This window comes from Protopterus annectens, chromosome 1.part1 (genome assembly GCF_019279795.1).
Source record: "Protopterus annectens isolate FY-2018-M chromosome 1.part1, PAN1.0, whole genome shotgun sequence".
NCBI classification, from domain to species: domain Eukaryota; kingdom Metazoa; phylum Chordata; order Ceratodontiformes; family Protopteridae; genus Protopterus; species Protopterus annectens.
The window spans coordinates 171,569,117-171,589,043 of record NC_056726.1 but is presented as its reverse complement, the minus strand read 5'-3'; the positions used below and the strand labels follow the sequence as shown (position 1 = coordinate 171,589,043).

Genomic DNA, 19,927 nt, shown 5'->3' with positions numbered 1-19,927 from the left:
AGAATACTTCTCTGACAAGCCCTTCCAGCATCCCTGAAGGGTTGCTCGGCTGTGCACCTCTGGGGGCAGTCGGGGGAAGACTATCTCTGTACCCAGGAGCCTGGCGAGACATAACACAAGACAAATGGGTACAGTCCGTCATATCCGGAGGCTACAGAATCCCCTTCGTTCGCACCCCTTTAAAGTCATACAAGTCCCTTCCAGATGTTCCACCCAATCTAAGGGACCAAGCAGTGCAAGAAGTCTCAAAACTGCTAAGAAAAAGGGCCATCCAGCAAGTCCCAGCAGACCAACAATGATCCAGAATTTACTCAAGGTTCATTTTGGTACCAAAAAAGACAGGGGACTGGAGACCCATTTTGAATCTCAGCAGACTAAACAAGTCTGTACAAAGAACAAAATTACGGATGGTCATGCTTCAGTCCATTTTACCCTTTCTGGGTCAGGACAATTGGATGTGCTCCATAGATCTTCAGGATGCGTAGTACCACATAAAAATGGACAGACGCTTCCAAAGATTCCTCTGCTTCCGGCTGGGAGCCAGCCATTATCAGTTCAGAGCTCTGCCCTTTGGTCTCACCACAGCCCCCAGGGTGTTTACCAAATGTATGGCAGTAGTTACCACTCATCTGAGATGGCAAGGATTCCAGGTGTTTCCATATCTCGACAACTGGCTCCACACTGCTACCACCAGACATCACCTTCTGTGAGCCAGAGACTGCACCATCGACACTTGCTCCAGGCTAGGTATCACAATAAATTTCGAAAAGTCTGCATTGTCTCCCTGTCAATCTATCACCTTTATAGGCGCAAATTTAAATACCAAAGACATGTTAGCGAGCCTCCCACCAGACACGGTTTCAGTGATTTGTCAGCATGTCAAGGTTTTATTAGCATGCAAAAGGATTCAAGCCAGATTTGTCCTTCAAATGCTAGGTCTCATGGCAGCAGCTATCATACTTGTTCCTCTAGCTCGTTTTCACATGAGGATTCTCCAGTGGCTTCTTTTCACCCAATGGTCCTTCCAGCAATTTCCCATGTCTTACACAATTATGATCACTCAGTCTTGCAAGAAACACCTTGCGTGGTGGATGGTCTTCACATCAGTGCTCCAGGGCAGACCATTTGTTCTTCCCTCTCCAGTGGCTACAGTGACCACGGACGCCTCCCTGATCGGGTGGGGGGGCATTATCAGGGCAGAACAGTCCAAGGCACCTGGCAACCTCACGAGTATCATCTGCACATAAATGTCTGGGAGATGAGGGCCATGCTCTTAGCATTGCAGGCTCTTCAGGACTCTCTTCCTACCAGGACCATTGCAGCTCAAACGGACAATATGTCCGTAGTGTGGTAAATCAACAAGCAGGGCGGAACCAGGTCCTACCCCCCTATGTCGAGAAGCACTCAGACTCTGGCAGTGGGCGATCTCTTCCCAATGGTTTCTGATTGCAATGCACATCCCTGGGAAGTCCAACGCTATAGCAGACAGACTGAGCAGAGCAATTCTCATGCCTCATGAGTGGCCTCTGAATCAGGTGGTTGCGGACCAAATATTACGCAGATGGGGCCAACCTTGCTGCAACCTTTTTGCAACTCCCTTCAACAGCAAGTGCAGCAATTTCTTCTCTCTTCTTCCACTCTCCGGGCATCTCCCCAAAGATGCTATAGTCCACGATTGGCCCCAGGGACTTCTTTATGCATTTCCTCCTTTCCCCCTCATACCGAAATTGATTCAGAAGGCTGCCTTTTCGGGTTGCAAAATGATCCTCATTGCTCCTTACTGGCCTCGACAAATATGGTTTCCGTTCCTGCACTCCTGTCTTCTCGAACAGCCTTGGACTCTGGACCTAGTTCCAGACCTCCTGATTCATCAATTGGGTGGGCTGCACCAATCCCTTCACACTCTTCAGCTTACAGCGTGGTTGCTCCACTTCCAACCCTAGCCAGGCTCCCAGATATTTCCCCATCTGTGCGAGAAATCCTTTTGTCATCACACAAGTCTACAACCAGAAAAACGTACGCTAGTTAGTGAAAACGTTTTTCTTCCTGGGCAGAGGCAAAAAGCATAGACCCCTTTTCAGCCCCAGTGCACTCCATTTTGGAATTTCTAGCAGAACTCTTCCATGCTGGTTCTGCTTCAGCTACAATTAGAGTCCAGTTAGCGGCAATTTCAAATTTTCACATTGGCCTGTTGGAAAACAATATCATGTCCCAAAAGCTGTGTAAAGCCTTTCTCAAAGGAACCACTCTGCTCAGGCCCCCAGTGAGAGATCCTCCACCACCGTGGGATTTAAATTTGATTTTAACTTTGCTAATTTTGCCCCCTTTCGAACCTGCAGCTTCTTGTTCGCTGAAGTTCGTATCTTGGAAAACCCTCTTCCTGGTAGCTATTACTTCAGCCAGAAGAGTTCCGGAACTACAGGCTCTTTCTGTCCGTCCCCCATACCTCGTGTTCCACAATGACAGGGTTGCTCTTAAGACTAATCCATCCTTCCTTCCTAAGGTCTCTTCAGAGAGTAACTTGAAATAGTCCATAGACCTTCCTGTGTTTTTCCCTAACCACTCCAACAGGGCGGAATATAACTTGCATCAGTTAGATGTTCACAGGCAGCTATGCTTTTATTTGCACAGAACCAAGGACATTAGAAAATCAGATCAACTTTTCCTGTCTTATGCAGTAGGTAAACAAGGTCTTCCGGTCTCCAAAGTAACCTTATCTAGGTGGTTGACTTCTATCATCACATTCATATATCAACTGAGGAATAAAGAATTGCCAGTTAAACCAAAAGATCACTCCACCAGAGCTTTAGCTACTTCGGTGGCCTTTCAGGCTAGGTTGCCTAGGGATTCTGTTTGTGCTGCGGCTACATGGGTCAACCCATATATTTTCATTTCATATTACAAGTTGGAATTGGTTTCCAGGAGCAGAGCTGATTTTGGTTCCACTGTTCTAAAGAGTCTTTTCCGATGAGCCACCCAGGTTTTTAGGTGCTAGGGACGCTGTCCCAACCAGCAAGAATGAAGGCGAGATAGACAACTTAACATAAAGAAGTTATGTACCTATCATAACGTTCCATGTTAGTTGTCTTCTTCTCGCCTTCTTTCTTGCATCCCACCCTCCATCCCCCTATCCTAGTGGACCGAGAAGAGTTCTTCTTGATTTTTCACTGGCTGAGTCCTTCTCTGGCTATTTCTTCCTGACTAGTAGTCTCTCCAGTAGGATTTATGCATTCTAGGATAGGATTTCTTTATTATTATGTCTGCAGTTAGACTTACCAAACGAGATCTGGGTATCTAGCGCCAGGCATCATGGGATATTGGGGGGCCTCGAGCCGGTAAGCAGCTCTCGAGCTTTTGAAGATGGCCGAGTCAGAGCTGAGGATCGGCTCCGAACCCAACCAGCAAGAAAGAAGGCGAGAAGAAGACAACCAACATGGAACGTTATGGTACGTACATAACTTCTTTTTTTCTTACTGATATTCTTGCAGCTTTAAATATTCACAGGGATTCATTAAGTTTCCACAAAGTGTAGATTACATGTACACAATGTAATCTTTCTGAGTGACTAGAAAGCACAAAATGTGATGAGTTTTATTGAATACATATTGTGCATGCATAGTATACACTTAGTGTAGGCTTTATTGAATCACATTGTCTTAAATGCACATTTGGTGATCAGTTCACCAATCTTCTGTATAAAAAAAGGAGCTGTTTGTTTTGACACAGGGTAATTATTCTTCCAGTTAATTCTTTAACAGTCACGACATGTTGGCTAAAAGTCAAGGGTGCTGAATGGTGAAAGCTATTAGAAGCTAAAATTGACACAGTACTTGTAGATGATATGAAGGTGAAATCAAAGAATGCTTAATTCTCTTTCATTTACTGATTACTGGCTGTTTTGGAAACAACCTATCAGCTATAACAGTTAGAAGTACAATCTAAAACTGAAATGTTGAAATATTGCTTGTTACTCAGTAGTTGATATACTCTGAGCTGAAAATGGAAATGAATGCAAGTAGGGGGTGGGGATTATGAAGGCATTTTATAAAGAGTTTGTAAGTAAAAGTATCTTAAATGCACATGTTTGGCGATCAGTTCACCAATCTTCTGTATAACAAAAGGAGCTGTTTGTTTTGACACAGGGTAATTGTTCTTCCAGTTAATTTTTAACAGTCATGGCATGTTGGCTAAAAGTCAGGGGTTCTGAATGAGAAAGCTATTAGAAGCTAAAACTTGCCCAGTACTTGTAGATGATATGAAGGGGAAATCAAAGAATGCTTAATTCTGTTTCACTTACTGATTACAGGCTGTTTTGGAAACAGCCTATCAGCTATAGCAGTTAGAAGTACAATTTAAAACTGAAATGTTGAAATATTGTTTGTTACTCAGTAGTTGGTATACTCTGAGCTGAAAATGAAAATGAATGCAAAAAGATGAGACCAAGGGACTGGTTATTGTATATGGCTTCTGTTCTAGTGATTGTTATAGTTTACAGTACAATAGATGAATGGTTTGCTGTTTGTGCAAAAGCCTTGTAACAAATCAGTTACATCATGATGCTGGCTGCCTATTTCCAAGGCATGAAATGATGTAGACAAATTGGGAAGGGTGTAGAAAATTGGAAGTTCTGCATTTTTAGAAATTTAAGAGTAGAGCACAGGGTTATAGTGAAGTAGGGAAATAAGAACAAATTAAAACAGACATATCCATTGTTTGTAAAGAGATCTCTTAAAGACCTGTCTGTCACCTTGCCATATAGTAACATGGACTTGACCAGCCTCTTTTGTGTACATATGGTACCAAATCTGAGCAGGAGGGAGGGATCAGACTAAGCGAGAATTACATTAACAAGAAAAATGTTTAGACAATGGAAGCAGTCTGATGTATGAATGGATAAACAGACATGGTGTAGACAGACAAAGTACTCTATACCTATAAATCCCGAAGACTTAAATCCCAGCTACTGTAACTGGTGGCTGTCAGAAAATGTAATCTACTTTCCAGAATCTGTTTGAAGACAAGATTACTCTTCACAAAATCTTTAATTGGTGCAGGGCACATCAGATAAAATGCTATATTTCTTAATTGTGTAAGGGCAGAATTTGGGGTGAATATGTACATTTCCTGGATGTTTGATGCAATAGCAAGTATTATGATGCAATACCTTTATTACCTAAATAATACTGTATGTAGACACACACACACACACACGCACACACCCACACACACCCACACACACACACACACACACACACACAAACACACAAATACACACACACACACACACACACACACACACACACACACACACACACACACACACACATATCATGGCAGTATATGCAGAATAGTGATTTTCAACTGAGCAGAGTCATGCCAAGGCTTAAAAACTGAAGGCGTACAAAGTGACAGAATCCCAGGGAGAGTTGTTTTGGAGTTGTTAAACACTGAATAGAAGTAACTGTTACATAAACTTAGCTCTGCACCAAATCCTAAGAAGAAGGGTAAGTTTTGTTATGGTTGGAAAGTGCAGGATTCTTGATGCTTCTTAACTGACATCAGCAAAACATTATAAACCTAGTTCCCATCATTTTCAGGAAAAATTGCAGGATTGCTTCAAAGTAATCAGGATGTTACTGGCTCAAGAAGCCCAAGAAGAGATTCATAGCAGGAATGTAGATGACACTCATTGTAACTGATTCTGGTATCTGATCAACATCTAATGTCTCTTTAGATATGAATGGCTGACTTAAGTAGAGTGTAAGACGTTTGCATGAGGTTTCATGGTAACATGTATGATGTGATTATAGTTTAGAACAGAAAAGTATCTGCTTGCTTAAAATAACTTAGGTTGTTGTGTTTCTGCTTTGAGTAGTAGGGACCAATATTTCTGCAGATGATTTAGGCTGTCTTCTAGGTGTGGAAATGTGTCTGCTTTCTTTGAATGGTTTATGCTGTTAAATGTTAATTGAACTAAAAATCAGAGTATCAAACAGCTATCCCCATACTTAAAAAAGTAAGTCTGTATGAGATGTACTCTGTGATGGTGTGAGCTGACCTGTATGCAACTGGCTACCTTGAAGTGATACAGGGGCTTCTCTCAGTTTATTGATACTAAATGTTTGTAAAGATTGAGCATGGACATCTATGGCCTATGCTACCATTTTGATGGGGTGGGGCAGCATGGGTGATACGCTGTATAAACACTCTGTTAAGATTATAATGTTAACCAGATAATTTCTTGTCAAAGGAAATTAGGTATTGAGTAGAACGGTGTTTCCAATATTTAGTGCTCATCATCTGAAAGAGTCATTAAATTTTGAGTACTCATAAAAAACATCTGCTTCGGTTTTAGCTATATGTGTAGGATTCACCCATTACAGAATAGTTGCAAACTGCACTGATAGGAAATAGAAACATAGATCATGAAAAGCCCTCCCTCAAGCTTAGTGCTTAAAGTATTGCTTGCAGATGTAATGTATTCCTTACCCAAATGCATTTTTAAAGTAGTGATGATTTGCATAAGTGACTTGGTGGAGCATATGGGATTAATTTTAAGTGGATAAAAATTGTGGCATTATATGTTGAGAGATTTTAAAATACCTAGCATTATATGGAAGTATGCTACTATTATCTTTTCCATTACATTTTTGTGCAGGGACCTATAACAATCAATATATGATTCTGGATCTGAAAAAGGTTGAGCTTAAAAAACAGATTCGCACAGGTGCGCTGTACATTGTGGAACAGATTCCAACACTGGTGAGGTATTCAGACCAGACCGCTATTCTTCAAAAAGGTAAGACTGTCGTGAATGTATAGCCAAACAATTTTACTGGAAGAGTTAACTAAAAAAGGAATAAATATAGTGTCATTATTTACATTTTTGTGGACTGCAAATGAACATAATAGAGTAGAAGAGAATACAAATAAAAAAATGCTTGTACAGTGTTATTTGACACATAATCCGGTCAGAAAAGGAAATATTTGCAAAAAAACCTTCTTCCTTTTTCTTCAGACCTAAAAGTATTATCAAATTGTTGTTTCCATGTGCTGTAATACCTCCATAAGGTACTGTTGCCTTCTTTCTAATTCAATATGCTGAAATCTGATATGGTTTTGTAATACTGGTAACTATCTACTAGTCTTGACCTCTTGGGCTGAGCACAGTACTGGTAGGTAGTCCTTGTGAATGCTTATTCGAATTTGGGAACATGCTACTAAAATGTAATGCTTTATTTGCCTTCCTTATACTTTAAATAAACTGCTGTGTGTGTGTGTGTGTGTGTGTGTGTGTGTGTGTGTGTGTGTGTGTGTGTGTGTGTGTGTGTGTGTTGAAACATATAAAAAGTTTTATTAAAGTATACTGTATAAACGTGATGTTCATGCAGTGGATTATAACACAGTATATTAGTTCATAATTGCTATCTTCACAGTTTTCCGCTTGTTAATTAGCCTTCTGCTGGAAGAAAATTCTAGCTCAGATTGTTCTTAATAAATGATCAGTAGAGAGCCCCAGAGATGCAAGTTTTGTTACTTGCTGTCAGATTAGAAAAACCTCAGACAAAAGATACCAAATAGATAAGCAAAACATATTTCTGAATTCTAAATGCCTTGCAATGTGCATATATTTTCTGAGTATATCTATGTCAGAATATTCCAGATGCAGGCATCACTCTGAATAAGTGTCTGTACTTAAGAAGTAAAATTAAATGTTTTATTAGTGCTCTTAGGGCATATTAATAATACTTGTTACAATAGTACCCTATGACCTTCATGATTTTAGTCACAGTATCAATTGTCTTTTATGCTCTGATAGGATTTTTAAAATTATTTATTTTGGATGCATTGTAAAAATTGGAATTGCCTTATCTGTTGTCTACGAGACTTTTTGAAGAGAACTGTTACTTCTCTTGATAAGTAACTGTAAACAACTATTGGAGTTGGTATTTTTTTCTTTTTCAGCACATTGGTGTATTTTCTACATTTGTAAATAATTAGGAAGTGGATTTTATTGGACACATTTTTAAAATCATTCTATGGTATGTGTATATAAGATTTTAAAATTATTTTAATGTAGAGACCATTTCCTTTAGTTAAGTTACCACTTTTTGCTTTGTTGTACACCTTGCTGTGTGACATGAAGGGTTGGAACCTTGATTGTGACCCAGGCAGTCATGGTTTGATTAGTGGCTCCAGCACTGGAGAAAACAGGCAAAGAGGGGATAGAGGAGTAAAGTGGACTGGCCTGCTGTCCTCCCTTTGGTGAAGGAATGACCGCAAGTGATCGGTGAGTACACAGTATGGTGTGTTTTCTCCAGTAGAGACTGGGAAATCCACTACCACCAGTGCTTAAGGACAGCGGGGCAGAGTTGCTGCTGGGTGCACCATTGCAGAAATAAGAGGTGAACAAGACTGCCAGCCCAGTAAACACCCCACCTTCACTTGCATTAGCAAAGCATATGCAGGGAATTTAGCGATTAAGGAAAAACATAAACCATCCCTGATGTCCATCTAATTGGCAACCCCTCCCAGTCAGCTCTCACCCAAATGAAAGGGAACTAGTGAACAGATGAGACAAACAGATTAGACAAGACTGAGTTGACGATTTGCAGCTACCAGGGGGCAAAAAGTAAAAAAAAGTGCTTTGCTGTGAATCTTATTTGTGTACATAAGCATATCTGAAGGCAACAAAATTAAGATGTTTAAGATTTGTAATGTATAGTGTCTGCTGGATTCTAGATTCAGGTTGCACAAGGAAATCAGCCATGACTGAAATTATTTGTTGGGCAGTTGGTTTCAAGCAGTCTCAGCATTTCTCTTTGTTGTCGGAAGAGAAAATAATAACAGTGAAATTCTGCTTTAGAAAAGTGTTGAATAGTACTTCCTAGCAATACTAGCACCTGCTCTGCCACTGACTTTGAAAAGTTTGCTAAAATTATTTTGAAACTTAGTTTTATATCTGTTTTTAAAACAAAATTTAGGGCTTAATGCCTTTCATTCCCACCCATCCTGGGGCATGTTAGCTGAAGTGAGTGACTGAATAGTAATTTTTTGAAGGACAAGTAGAGCAACAGGATTTGTCACCTCCAGCTAAAAAAATATTTTTTTATTATCTCAGAGTACTTCAGATGGGTACTCAAGCACTTAAAAAGAGACATTTGTTATTAAAATTATTAGAGCTGTTCTTGTTAAGTCTGTTTCTGCCTATGCCCTCCCTCATCTCCTGCATGAGAAATTTGAATCCTTGAAGGAAACTGCTGTTGAGCAACCAGACATTGGGCTGGATTCATTAACAGTTACACAATAGTGCATCATTTGGTATTCATTAAATGGCTCTATACAATGTGTGGAGCTGCAAAACAAAGGCAAGTGGCAGAAAATGCTAATAACAGCACAAAAAGTCAAAGTACATGCTCATTAACCAATCCAACATGCTGGAGCTATTCAGGAAACTATAAAGCAATATTGCACACTCAGTGTAGCCATTTGCCCTGAACACCAAAACCCTTTGGAATACAGGAAAGATTACACTAGAAAAAAATACCATGTTAGGAGTTGCTGCTGCTGTCATTATTTTGTATGTGCATCAGGCTTTACATCAGAGTGCTGTTGCTGCCAGACCTCAGGCAAAAAGAAGAAGGGTGTTTAGACCCTGTTTGACTTATCGTGGACTGCATGACACAGAAATTTCTGAGTAATATAGGGTGGACAGAGCAACACTGAGGGAAGTATGCAACCTCTGCAACCCCCATCTCAGGCCCCAGGGAAATCATGGAGAACCCATCTCAGTGGAAACAAAGGTATGTGCAGTATTACATATACTAGCTACTGGTACTTTCCAGAGACCTACAGTGTATACATTAGGGATGTCACAGCATCATCCACTGGAATACTACATTAGTTTTTAAATGCAGTGCTACAACATGCAAGGTATTGCATCAGTTTTTCATACACCTCACAGGAGAGAGAAAGAACCATGCAGGAGCTTTATGCAGTAACACACTTCCCTGAAGTGTTGGGGGTCTTAGATCATAGGATCATAGGAGGTTACTAGGCTAGCGGACCTAAAGCCTTTTTAAGCCTAGCCATTCATGCCCCAATTTTCCCAATTATCAATGTCCATGGGCTAGAATGGCTTGGGTATATGCTTGTGCCTTAAGGCATCTACAATCTGCTCCCATCAATAAGGGCCACAGGCAACAAGCCAGGGGGTGAATTAGAAGAAACAAAGGGGACATCCACAACTGTGGACAGTACAGAGGCATCAAACTCCTACCACTTGCATGAAAGTTCTGGAGAGGGTGATTGATAAACAGATACGCAGAATAGTAGAATGTAAGATGGGAGATGAACAGTTCGGATTCAGATCAGGATACAGCACAATTGACCCGATGTTTGCATTGAGACAGATACTTGAGAAGAAACTAGAGAAGAGGAGAGAGTCAAACTGGGCTTTCCTAGACTTGGAGAAAGCATATGACAAGGTCCCAAGAAAGCTGATCTGGGCAGTACTGCAGTGGTTTGAAGTCCCAGAAACATTGGTAGAATTAGTACAGGCTATGTACAAGGACCCAGTGACTCAAGTACGAACAGTGTTTGGCCTCACTGAGGGGTTCCCAGTGGGAGTGGGTGTACACCAGGGTTCAGCTCTGAGCCCACTGCTGTTCATACCGGTAATGGACTACATCAGCAAACAGGTTGGAGGGGTCAGAGCAACAAAGCTGCTGTATGCAGACGATGTGGCAGTACAGGCAGACTCTGATCTAGAACTTCAGCAAAGGATAGGAGAATGGAATGCAAATCTGAAGGCACATGGGATGAAACCAAGCACAGATAAGACAGTGGTAATGGCAGCAGATTGGGGAAATCAGAAGAAGCTGAGAATAGAGATAGATGGGAAGATAGTGGAACATGTAAACAGCTTCAAGTATCTGGGAGGGGTGGTTGAGGAGAAGGGTAGTCTGAATGAAGAGGTCAAAGCTAGAATCAGAGGGGCTGCAGCCAACTGGCATAGAGTATCAGGTGTAGTATATGACAGAAGAATGCCAAAGAAGCTGAAAAGTAAGGTGTACAAGGCAGTGGTGTGACCAGTACTACTGTATGGTACAGAAACCTGGACAGTAAAGGCAGAACAGTTGAAGAAGCTAGAGGGGATGGAAATGAAGTGCCTGAGAAAGGTGGTAGGATGCACACTGCGGGACAGGTGAAGAAATGAGGACATAAGAGCAGAAGCCAAAGTAGCTCCAATTGCAGAAAAGATCAAAGAAAACAGATTACGATGGTATGGGCACATGTGTAGAAAAGCAGAAGACAATCTGGTGAGGGAGATTTGGGACAGACAGGAAGAAGGTAAGAGGAAGCAAGGGCGTCCAGCAAAGAGGTGGATGGATTGTGTGAAAGAAGATCTGCGACAGTCAGGCATGAGTGTTGAAGAAGGCAGGAGAGTGGCACTGAATCGAGAGAGTTGGCGACAGTTAATACGATACCCCGACCCCATGTAAATGGGAAAAAGGGGATGATGATGATGATGATGATGATGATGACACTTCCCTGAAGTGTTGGGGGGTCTTAGATCATAGGATCATAGGAGGTTACTAGGCTAGCGGACCTAGAGCCTTTTAAAGCCTAGCCATTCATGCTCCAATTTTCCCAATTATCAATGTCCATGGGCTAGAATGGCTTGGGTATATACTTGTGCCTTAGGGCATCTACAATCTGCTCCCATCAATAAGGGCCACAGGCAACAAGCCAGGGGGTGAATTAGAAGTTTCCCATCCATTGGTCCAAACTGCATGTGAATAGGCTTAGGGAAGAGCTCTGTTTCACATGAATGGCGTGTCTGTTCCAGAGAAGGGGTAACCTCTGAGATGCATACCTGTCCCTCCAACATGTTTTGTTAATGGCACAGATGATGTTTACATGCTTAGATCGGATAACTCTAGTGCTGTTTATTTTGTGAATGTGTTGTAGATCAGTTTAGTACCGGATTGGACAATGCTTTAGAGGTTAGGAATAGATCACCCCTCAGTAGTTTGTAGGAGACCGAGAACAGGGACAGGGCTTTGAGGCAGTCTGCATATTATTTATAGCCTGTATTCATTTAATGAGGAACACTAAATTACACACACATAGAAATTAAAGCCCCACCCAGTGAAGAGAGAAAGAGGTACATCAATAGGAAAGGTTACCATTCTACAAACCGTCAGGTTGTCTGTAATGCCCAAGGGATCATCTTCAGCATCTGTGCATGTAAGCCACACAGTTTCCATGACTCACACATAGGGTACACCTGTAAGCTATACACCAGGTTTGTTAGGAGTGACATTCCTCAAGGGCATCTAGTGAGGTATGCAGGTTATGCACTGGAGCGCTGGCTCATGACACCCATGAGAAACCCGCACAACCCCACTGAGCAAGGATATAGTGAGGTCCATGCTCAAACTAGAAGTATCATAGAATGTGTACTTAGATTGCTTAAATCAAGGTTCCAGTGTCTAGACACATCAGGAGGTGCACTGCAGAATGGCCCAGGAACTTCTGCCAAAATAATTACGGTATGTGGGATGTTACACAATATAATTCTCAGGAAACAGCTTCAGTAATGACAGCATGGGACAGGAGCACAGTTTCAAGGGCCAGAGGCAGGACCAGCTGCAGCAGCAGATACAGATAAGGAATCTGAAGGAGAACCACAAGCTGCATCTCAGACAGGTGTGAACCATGCATGGTAGAATAGTCAGTTCAATGCCATTGCCCCCGACCATGAGAACCACCTCTACCAGGAGTTGCACTGCTACTTCAATGGCCCTGGCTAGAAGTTGGGGTTCTACCTGAGTATGTGTGATGTGATATCTGCTGGATGAGCTCTCCTTACAGCTTTGTCCAGGACCACAACCTCAAGGTCTACCACATGTAGGTGTGGACAGTGCAATAACCAACAGAGCAGTGGAAGTAGTGTCAGTACAGGAGTAGGATCTTGCACAGCCACATCTGCTAACACCAGAAGATGTAGCAGCTCTCCAGCCATGTGGATGCCCACCCTCCCTCAGCAGACATTCCATCACAGACACTGCCCTATCCAGCACATGATTCATCCTGTCCAAGGAGTCACCCACATGGTTGAGGGAGTCATGCATGTCAAAATTCATGATGTATAGCACTCGCACTTTCTCTTCCAAGACCCTGGCGGAACATGCTTATGCCTCCACTACAGCCCTACACATACGGCTGGTGGCACCTAATGAAACACCAACATCGGGAGGAAGGTGGACAGTAAGCCTCCTCTGAGCACCTCTACCAATGCTTCTGTGTGGCACTTCGCCCTCACAATGATGATGGAGAGAAGCAACCAGCTCTGCAACCAGAGTAATGACACTACCCTGATCAAATGTGTCACCTTCAACCTGTCCTATATCAGAGGCCTCTGTGTTATGGGTATGTATAGACATACTGACTGTGTCCAAAATATGGGCAGGGGATGATGGAGCCACAACCTCAGTGTCAGACTGACCGTGTACACCTCCAGACTGTGCCTCTTGATTGCAGTCATCATCATCAGAGGCTACTGGTACTCTGACATCAGATGGCAGGAGTTCTACAGTACCACTGTCAGGATGACCACTATGATAACAAACAATAAGCACAACAGAGAAATAGAGAATAAAATTGATTAAAATCTTTTCTTATATGAAAGGTATGTTAAACTCTAATAAGTGATAAAGCAGCATAAGTTTACTCTTATATAGACATGAATCTACCTTATATACAATACTAACAATAATGAAATGTGTGCTTACTATTTGCAGGTGGTCTTGCAGCCTGCAGTCCAGTTATTCCTGTATTTAAGGAAGAGAAAGGAAAAAAGGCTGATAAGTATCACAGTGCAAATGAAGTCAGAAACAGAGAACAATCCCCTTTACATTTCCTTATACAAAAATTTACTGACCAGTCCCCCAACACCCTCCTCTATCTCTCCATTACCGTGTCATCTGACTCACACTTTTTGCTTGCTATAAATATATTAAACATATAAGATATAAACATATATAGATATAACAATGACACTTGTGTTTTGCATACCTGGAAGTTCTACTTGAGACACTCTAGGTCTGTCATCCACATCAGCACCGACATCAAGGATTCTATGTGAACTCTCTGTCATACTATCTGAATCTCTGATGGTGGACAGGAACTCCTCTGTTTCAGTTAGTGGTGGTTTGGTAGCAGGACAACCTCCCATGCCACCTATTCCTGGGAAAACTGCAGCTGCCCTATAATGGGCAAAAGTTAACATATCATTTGCCCTGTGTTGTATTTAGGACTAACTTCTCCCATTCCCTCTGACATCATTGATGCCATTGACCACCTGCTGCCATACCATGTTTTGGGCAGATTGGTCACATCTACCTCTCCCTAAGATAAAATTTCCATGGTAATGTAAGGTCTGGATAATTACCTATTTTTCTGCATCAATGAATGGTGGCTTGTGGGGTAGAGATTGCTTATTGGGTGACATATCTCTGTATGAAATGAAACAAAAAACAGGCACAAAATTATATATATATATATATGTATATATATATATAGATATATATATATATATATATATATATATATATATACATATACACAGGATGGCTCTGAACTCAGTTATGTATGAATGTATGCATGCATCATGCACACAACCATTTTAGAATGTAATGCTCCCTATGACAACACACAAATTAGGACAGTCTCCCCCAAAAAACATTTTAATAAAATAAGTAAATAAATGAGTTCTGTAGTACAGAAAACAGGTTGTGTAACTATGTAATACACTGCAGCATTAAATTCACAGTGTTTTGGCAGAAATGTAGAAAAGTGTTATAGTGCTATCTACATTGTTGTGAAGTGTAGCCAGGTAGATATCACAACCTTAACACATTTCTTTGTGCTAACACATGTAAAAATATCTGATCGTGCTTTGAAGTTATAGTACATTCATCTGCAGTAACTGTTAAATTCCAAGAAAATAAAACCTACAGAATATAACTCTGGCTCCATTATATAGCAGACTGTTTGTAATGCAGACATAACTGATATACATAGGCTATGCTAACAGTGAAGGATAAAGAAAAAGCAAAACTATGAACTGGACATTGCAATTCATCCTTAATATTATACTAAAAGCATTATGTAAGAAATAGGAACATGCAGTGACAAGAAATCAGTGTAGAAAGTAGATAAATCTCCAAAAGTTGTGTATATTTAGCAGTACTGAGCTCTCTGAATCCAGTCTACCCACTGTAATACAAGTGCATTGGCTACATGATTACATTTCTATAATGCAGAGTCATCCCTGTGAGCACTGTGAGTATGTAAATAAGGTGTTAAATCATTAGCATACTAAATACCACAATCTGCACTAGGCGCAGGGAAGGTATGCATGATGAAAGGAGCTACATGATTTCATGCATCTGTCCTAGCACTGAAAGGATGAGCATTGAGAAGTGTTACCTACTAATGGCTTGCAGGTGTCTATTATTAATCTGACTGCAGGAAAAATTAACATTTTACAGTCTCTCCTCTTTGGTGTACACTTACTGAGGATGTGTCAGGGAGAAGAGACTTACCAAAAAAAGACTGAAAGTGCATTGACTGAGTTAGGACAGCAACATTCATAACATTTCAGTGCTATTTTAATGACCACAGTTACTGTCTTTTACTAAGAATTGTGCATATTCAAGGGTGTACATTAAGCACTGATACAGATAACCATATGCAATAAAAATAAGATAGCATTGCTCTCTGGAAACCATAGATAAAGGTTGAAGTAAAATAAAGAAAAAGAGGACTACACATACAGTGTTTGCACTCTTTGTTTAATACAGTGTGAGTACATGGGTATTGTAACTGTTGCCAATATCCCAATCACACAGACATTTACTGACAAATGATAAAGGACAACTTTCATAACTTGTTTCTGTTGCACTTTCAGTGTGATTTGACACAATGCCACATTCTGAGTAAATCTAAACACTTTTTCTCCCTGCTAATATATGTCTTTGTCTGTGACAAATATGAGAAGTAATCTTAAATGATTGTTCTTAATGCCCTGATTTGATGGTTCCAATCTATACAGGTTCCTTTTGCAAGATAAAGGTGAAAAAACGTAAGAAAAGTACTTGTTTAAAATTGTGTTTTTTTTCCTTGACTGTTTGTACACCATTTGGCATTGTGCTTCGTTGACTGGCAGTGGTCAATAGCAGTGAACGGTAGTTCACTTCCTAAGGTAAAAACTGACAAATTTAACTTTGAATGCCATTAATAGAACAATTGAGACTGGCATTGTTGCACTTTCCTCAACACTCTGGACAGTACTGAGTAAAGAAATTCAAGCTGCCACATACCTATCTGTGTGGCATAATGTCTAAATGTATTGAGGTTAAAAAAATAGTGCAGATAATGCAGGGTTCAAAACATGTTCATATATCATTTTACTGAGGGGGGGTCATAATATGTCTTGATACTCATTTTTGTGTATGGGTGTGTTGAGGTAGAAAATTCAAGTAAGGTTATTATTGACTGAAAGTGAGAGAAAGATATGTCATTTAAAATTATGTCAACATTAATTGCATGAGCTCTGTGAAAAATGAAAGTGTTTCTGCTGCTTCATGTCCCTGTTTCCATTCTCATGGTATTACCTAAAGTCCTGATATTGTGAGACATAAATGATAGTAGAAATGTGGCAAAGAGATGTGAGAAGGCTGAATATGTCAATATAATTCTAAATATACACTGTGATTAATTTTATGTTCCTCCAAATGGTTATCCAAAACAGTTTTTGTGAATGTTTTTACTAAATATTGCCTTGTATGTTTGTGCGCCACTTGGCAGTGCAAAATATACTTTCACAGCTGAAGGAAAAAAATGAAAAATTTACTTTGGTTTGCCTTCAGTAGCCCAAATATACCTGATGTTGGTGCATGGCCAGCACACCTTAGATAGTAATGGCTACAGAGAATGCAGCTGACAGATGTCTAACTATAGCACAAGATGTAAATGAAGTGAATTGAGAGAAATAAGGCACATGCTGCATTGTTCAGATCCTTATTGATCACATTTCAATTATTTTCAGTATGTATTTTTTTAATGTGCATTTGTGTGTAGCTTGGTAGCAGGCAAGCAGGGTTCATTACCTAAGGAAAAAGGTGAACAATTTAGTTCAGGATGCCTTACATAGCAAACACTCCCAGCAATGGTATACTTTAGCCAGAACTCTGGGCAGTACTGAGTGAATAAATTCCACATCTCAGATAACTATCCCTGTGGCAAAAGTGTAATTGAAGTAAATTGAGACAAATAAGATAGGCGATGCAGGATTCAAATACACTTAATTATTAATTTTACAGAGGATGGTGTGAATGCATATTTACACACATTTTTTGTATTACTGTCTTGTGTAAAACTCCACTATGCTCAGTATTGCTAACAGCATGTCAGCAGTTGCCTATGCACTTTCACATAATTTGTCATTAACTACAAGTCTGATAATGTGTTCCACAAATTACATGTCTGATGTTGCAAGAATATGTGGGAAGGATGAATGTATCACTTGAATGCACTTCTTGCTCTGATCATTGCTACATATACTCATTGATTGAATTCATTTCACTCCCAGCTGTATTCTCTCTCATATATTCATGTATAATGTCTTTTGCATTCATTCTCTGCTCAGCAGTGTGCAATGTTCACTTCCTAAGGGAAAAAAATTAACATTTTAGTTTAGGCTGACTTATGTAGTAAACACAAGCCTGGCAGCATTGAGCTGCCATCAGCACACTGGATAGTACTCAGAGAAGAAAGTAAACCTCTTGTGCAAATTTCTGTGTGGCACAAGATGCAAGTGTCAGTGCCTACAATCCTGATAAAGTGTGTCAGAAATTAAGGTTCAGATGTGTCCAGATGTGAGAATCATGAATGTATCACTTTCCTGCTGTGGTCATTGCCAGATATACCCATTGATTGAATTCAATTTACTGTCAGATTTTTCACACATATATTTTTTCCAATGCCTTTTATATTTCCTCTCCACTCAGCAGAGTGCAAATACTGCTCCCTGCTAAGGAAAAAAAATGAAAAATGTAGTTTAGGCTGACTTTTGTAGCATAAACTCACCTGGCAATGCTGCTCTTTCATCAGCACTCTGGACAGTACTGATTCGAGAAATTCCACCTATCATTTATCTATGTTTATGGCATAAAGTGTAAGTGTAGTGACTTTAGGTAAAAAAGTATTGGTGAGTAATGATTTGAATCCAGCAAAACAATACTTTTATAAAAGGTGTCAGAATCCAATTTCTCATAAATTTTGATTAGGACTGTAAAGCTAAATTATAATGTTTAACATGTTTATTGCAAACAATGTTATCAGTAATACAGGCAGAACATTTTTTTTATTTAACATATATCATTAATGTTTCACATATAACCTCAAGCTAATGTGTGTACAATTTCTTAAATGTGACAATGATGATATTTAATTTAAAATGTACTTGCTTGTATATGATGGGCACAAAACTTGTGTTATAATCATCATGACTTATCATATAGGCTAACTATGTGTTTAGGACAGTTATGTCTTGTGAAGTGTGTATGTAATGTAACTCAACCTATATTATTCACTTCATACAACTGTATCCACCTGAAATATACTTACAAGTAGAATCACTGCCTTTTACATATAAATGCATTCCTGGTACTGATCAAAGTCATACACACACAGGCCTTGAAGTACATCTCCATTCATTCTGAAGTTAATATATGTCTAATTGCCATGCTTAAAACGTAGCTCTCCTGGAGCAATGACAGTTAATTAGCTAAGTTTCAATTTTTGCATGCTTTATCCCATGAATCCAGTTCTCACCAGGTACAACAAATGTTAACATAGTGTAAGCCTCAACATCACAGTATCTCACAATTCATCATTTTTATCCTTCCAAACTGCAAGGATTAAAAACCATGCCATTAAGCATTTCATTGTTAAACACTGGAACTTGTGTTAATAGGTTAAACATCACACACGGCAAATTTCAAGGCCATGTTTCACACCTTTAGTGCTATTTGATGTAAGTAGTGACAATGTGTCTGCCAAAGAATCCGTATGCCTTCAATTGTGCAAATACCATTGGCAAAGCTGTGCATCTTTGTGCACAACCAAGTTTTACACGAAATCTGAATTGGGCACCAATTCAGACATATATTGTTAGCTTGACTTCTGCAGACATGGTTGGCAAAAATTTAGAGCACAAATGTGGAGTGCTGAGCAGTCCATAATATTTGTGGCATTCTGCATGACATACTACAGTGATAGGCTGCTGCAGGGGATTATACCAGGGCTCAGTATAAGACTGAGGCTTCAAATAGTTTAGCCAAGGTTGTTTCCAGTGCAACTGTATTCCATGTACTGGGGAAGAATGTTATCACCACTACAGTGACCTTAAGAAGTGTAAGTAGGACCTCCTAAATTGATGGAAAGCTGAATTTAGGACTGTGAACACCCCTCAGTTATGTAAGTGTACTGGCCCATAACTTGTCTATGATATGGCATTAATTATCTATCCAGCCAACACAGTTACTCATAATGCTCTCATATATATTTATTTTATTTTTGTACAGTACAGCTGCATCAGAAATAGCAGCAGACAGTGAGATGCACCAGGAGAGATTAGCTTGCCTCAGAGAGTATTACTCAGGTCCAAATTCAAGCCAGAAAACTATTTTCAGTCCCTCAGTCACTAACATCTTGAGTAGGCATACCTCAGCCTTGATATCAAGCATAGATGCTTTCCTGAATAACTCTTGCTGCTTGCAGTAGTCAATGATAACATCAGCTTAATGGTATGTGTGTTCAATACCTAGAAGCAGCAATTAGGTTTTTATTACTG

General features: G+C 40.1%; 1 protein-coding gene across 2 annotated transcripts in view; it reads left to right on the top strand.

Moving 5' to 3' along the window:
- The window catches only part of PLBD1 (phospholipase B domain containing 1), a 1,215,938-nt gene that overhangs the window by 1,076,001 nt on the left and 120,010 nt on the right, over positions 1-19,927 (top strand). For both annotated transcript variants that reach the window (XM_044073961.1, XM_044073969.1), the window contains one exon: positions 6,659-6,799. In XM_044073961.1, coding sequence (XP_043929896.1) covers positions 6,659-6,799 — 141 coding nt within the window. The remainder of the gene's footprint in view (positions 1-6,658; positions 6,800-19,927) is intronic.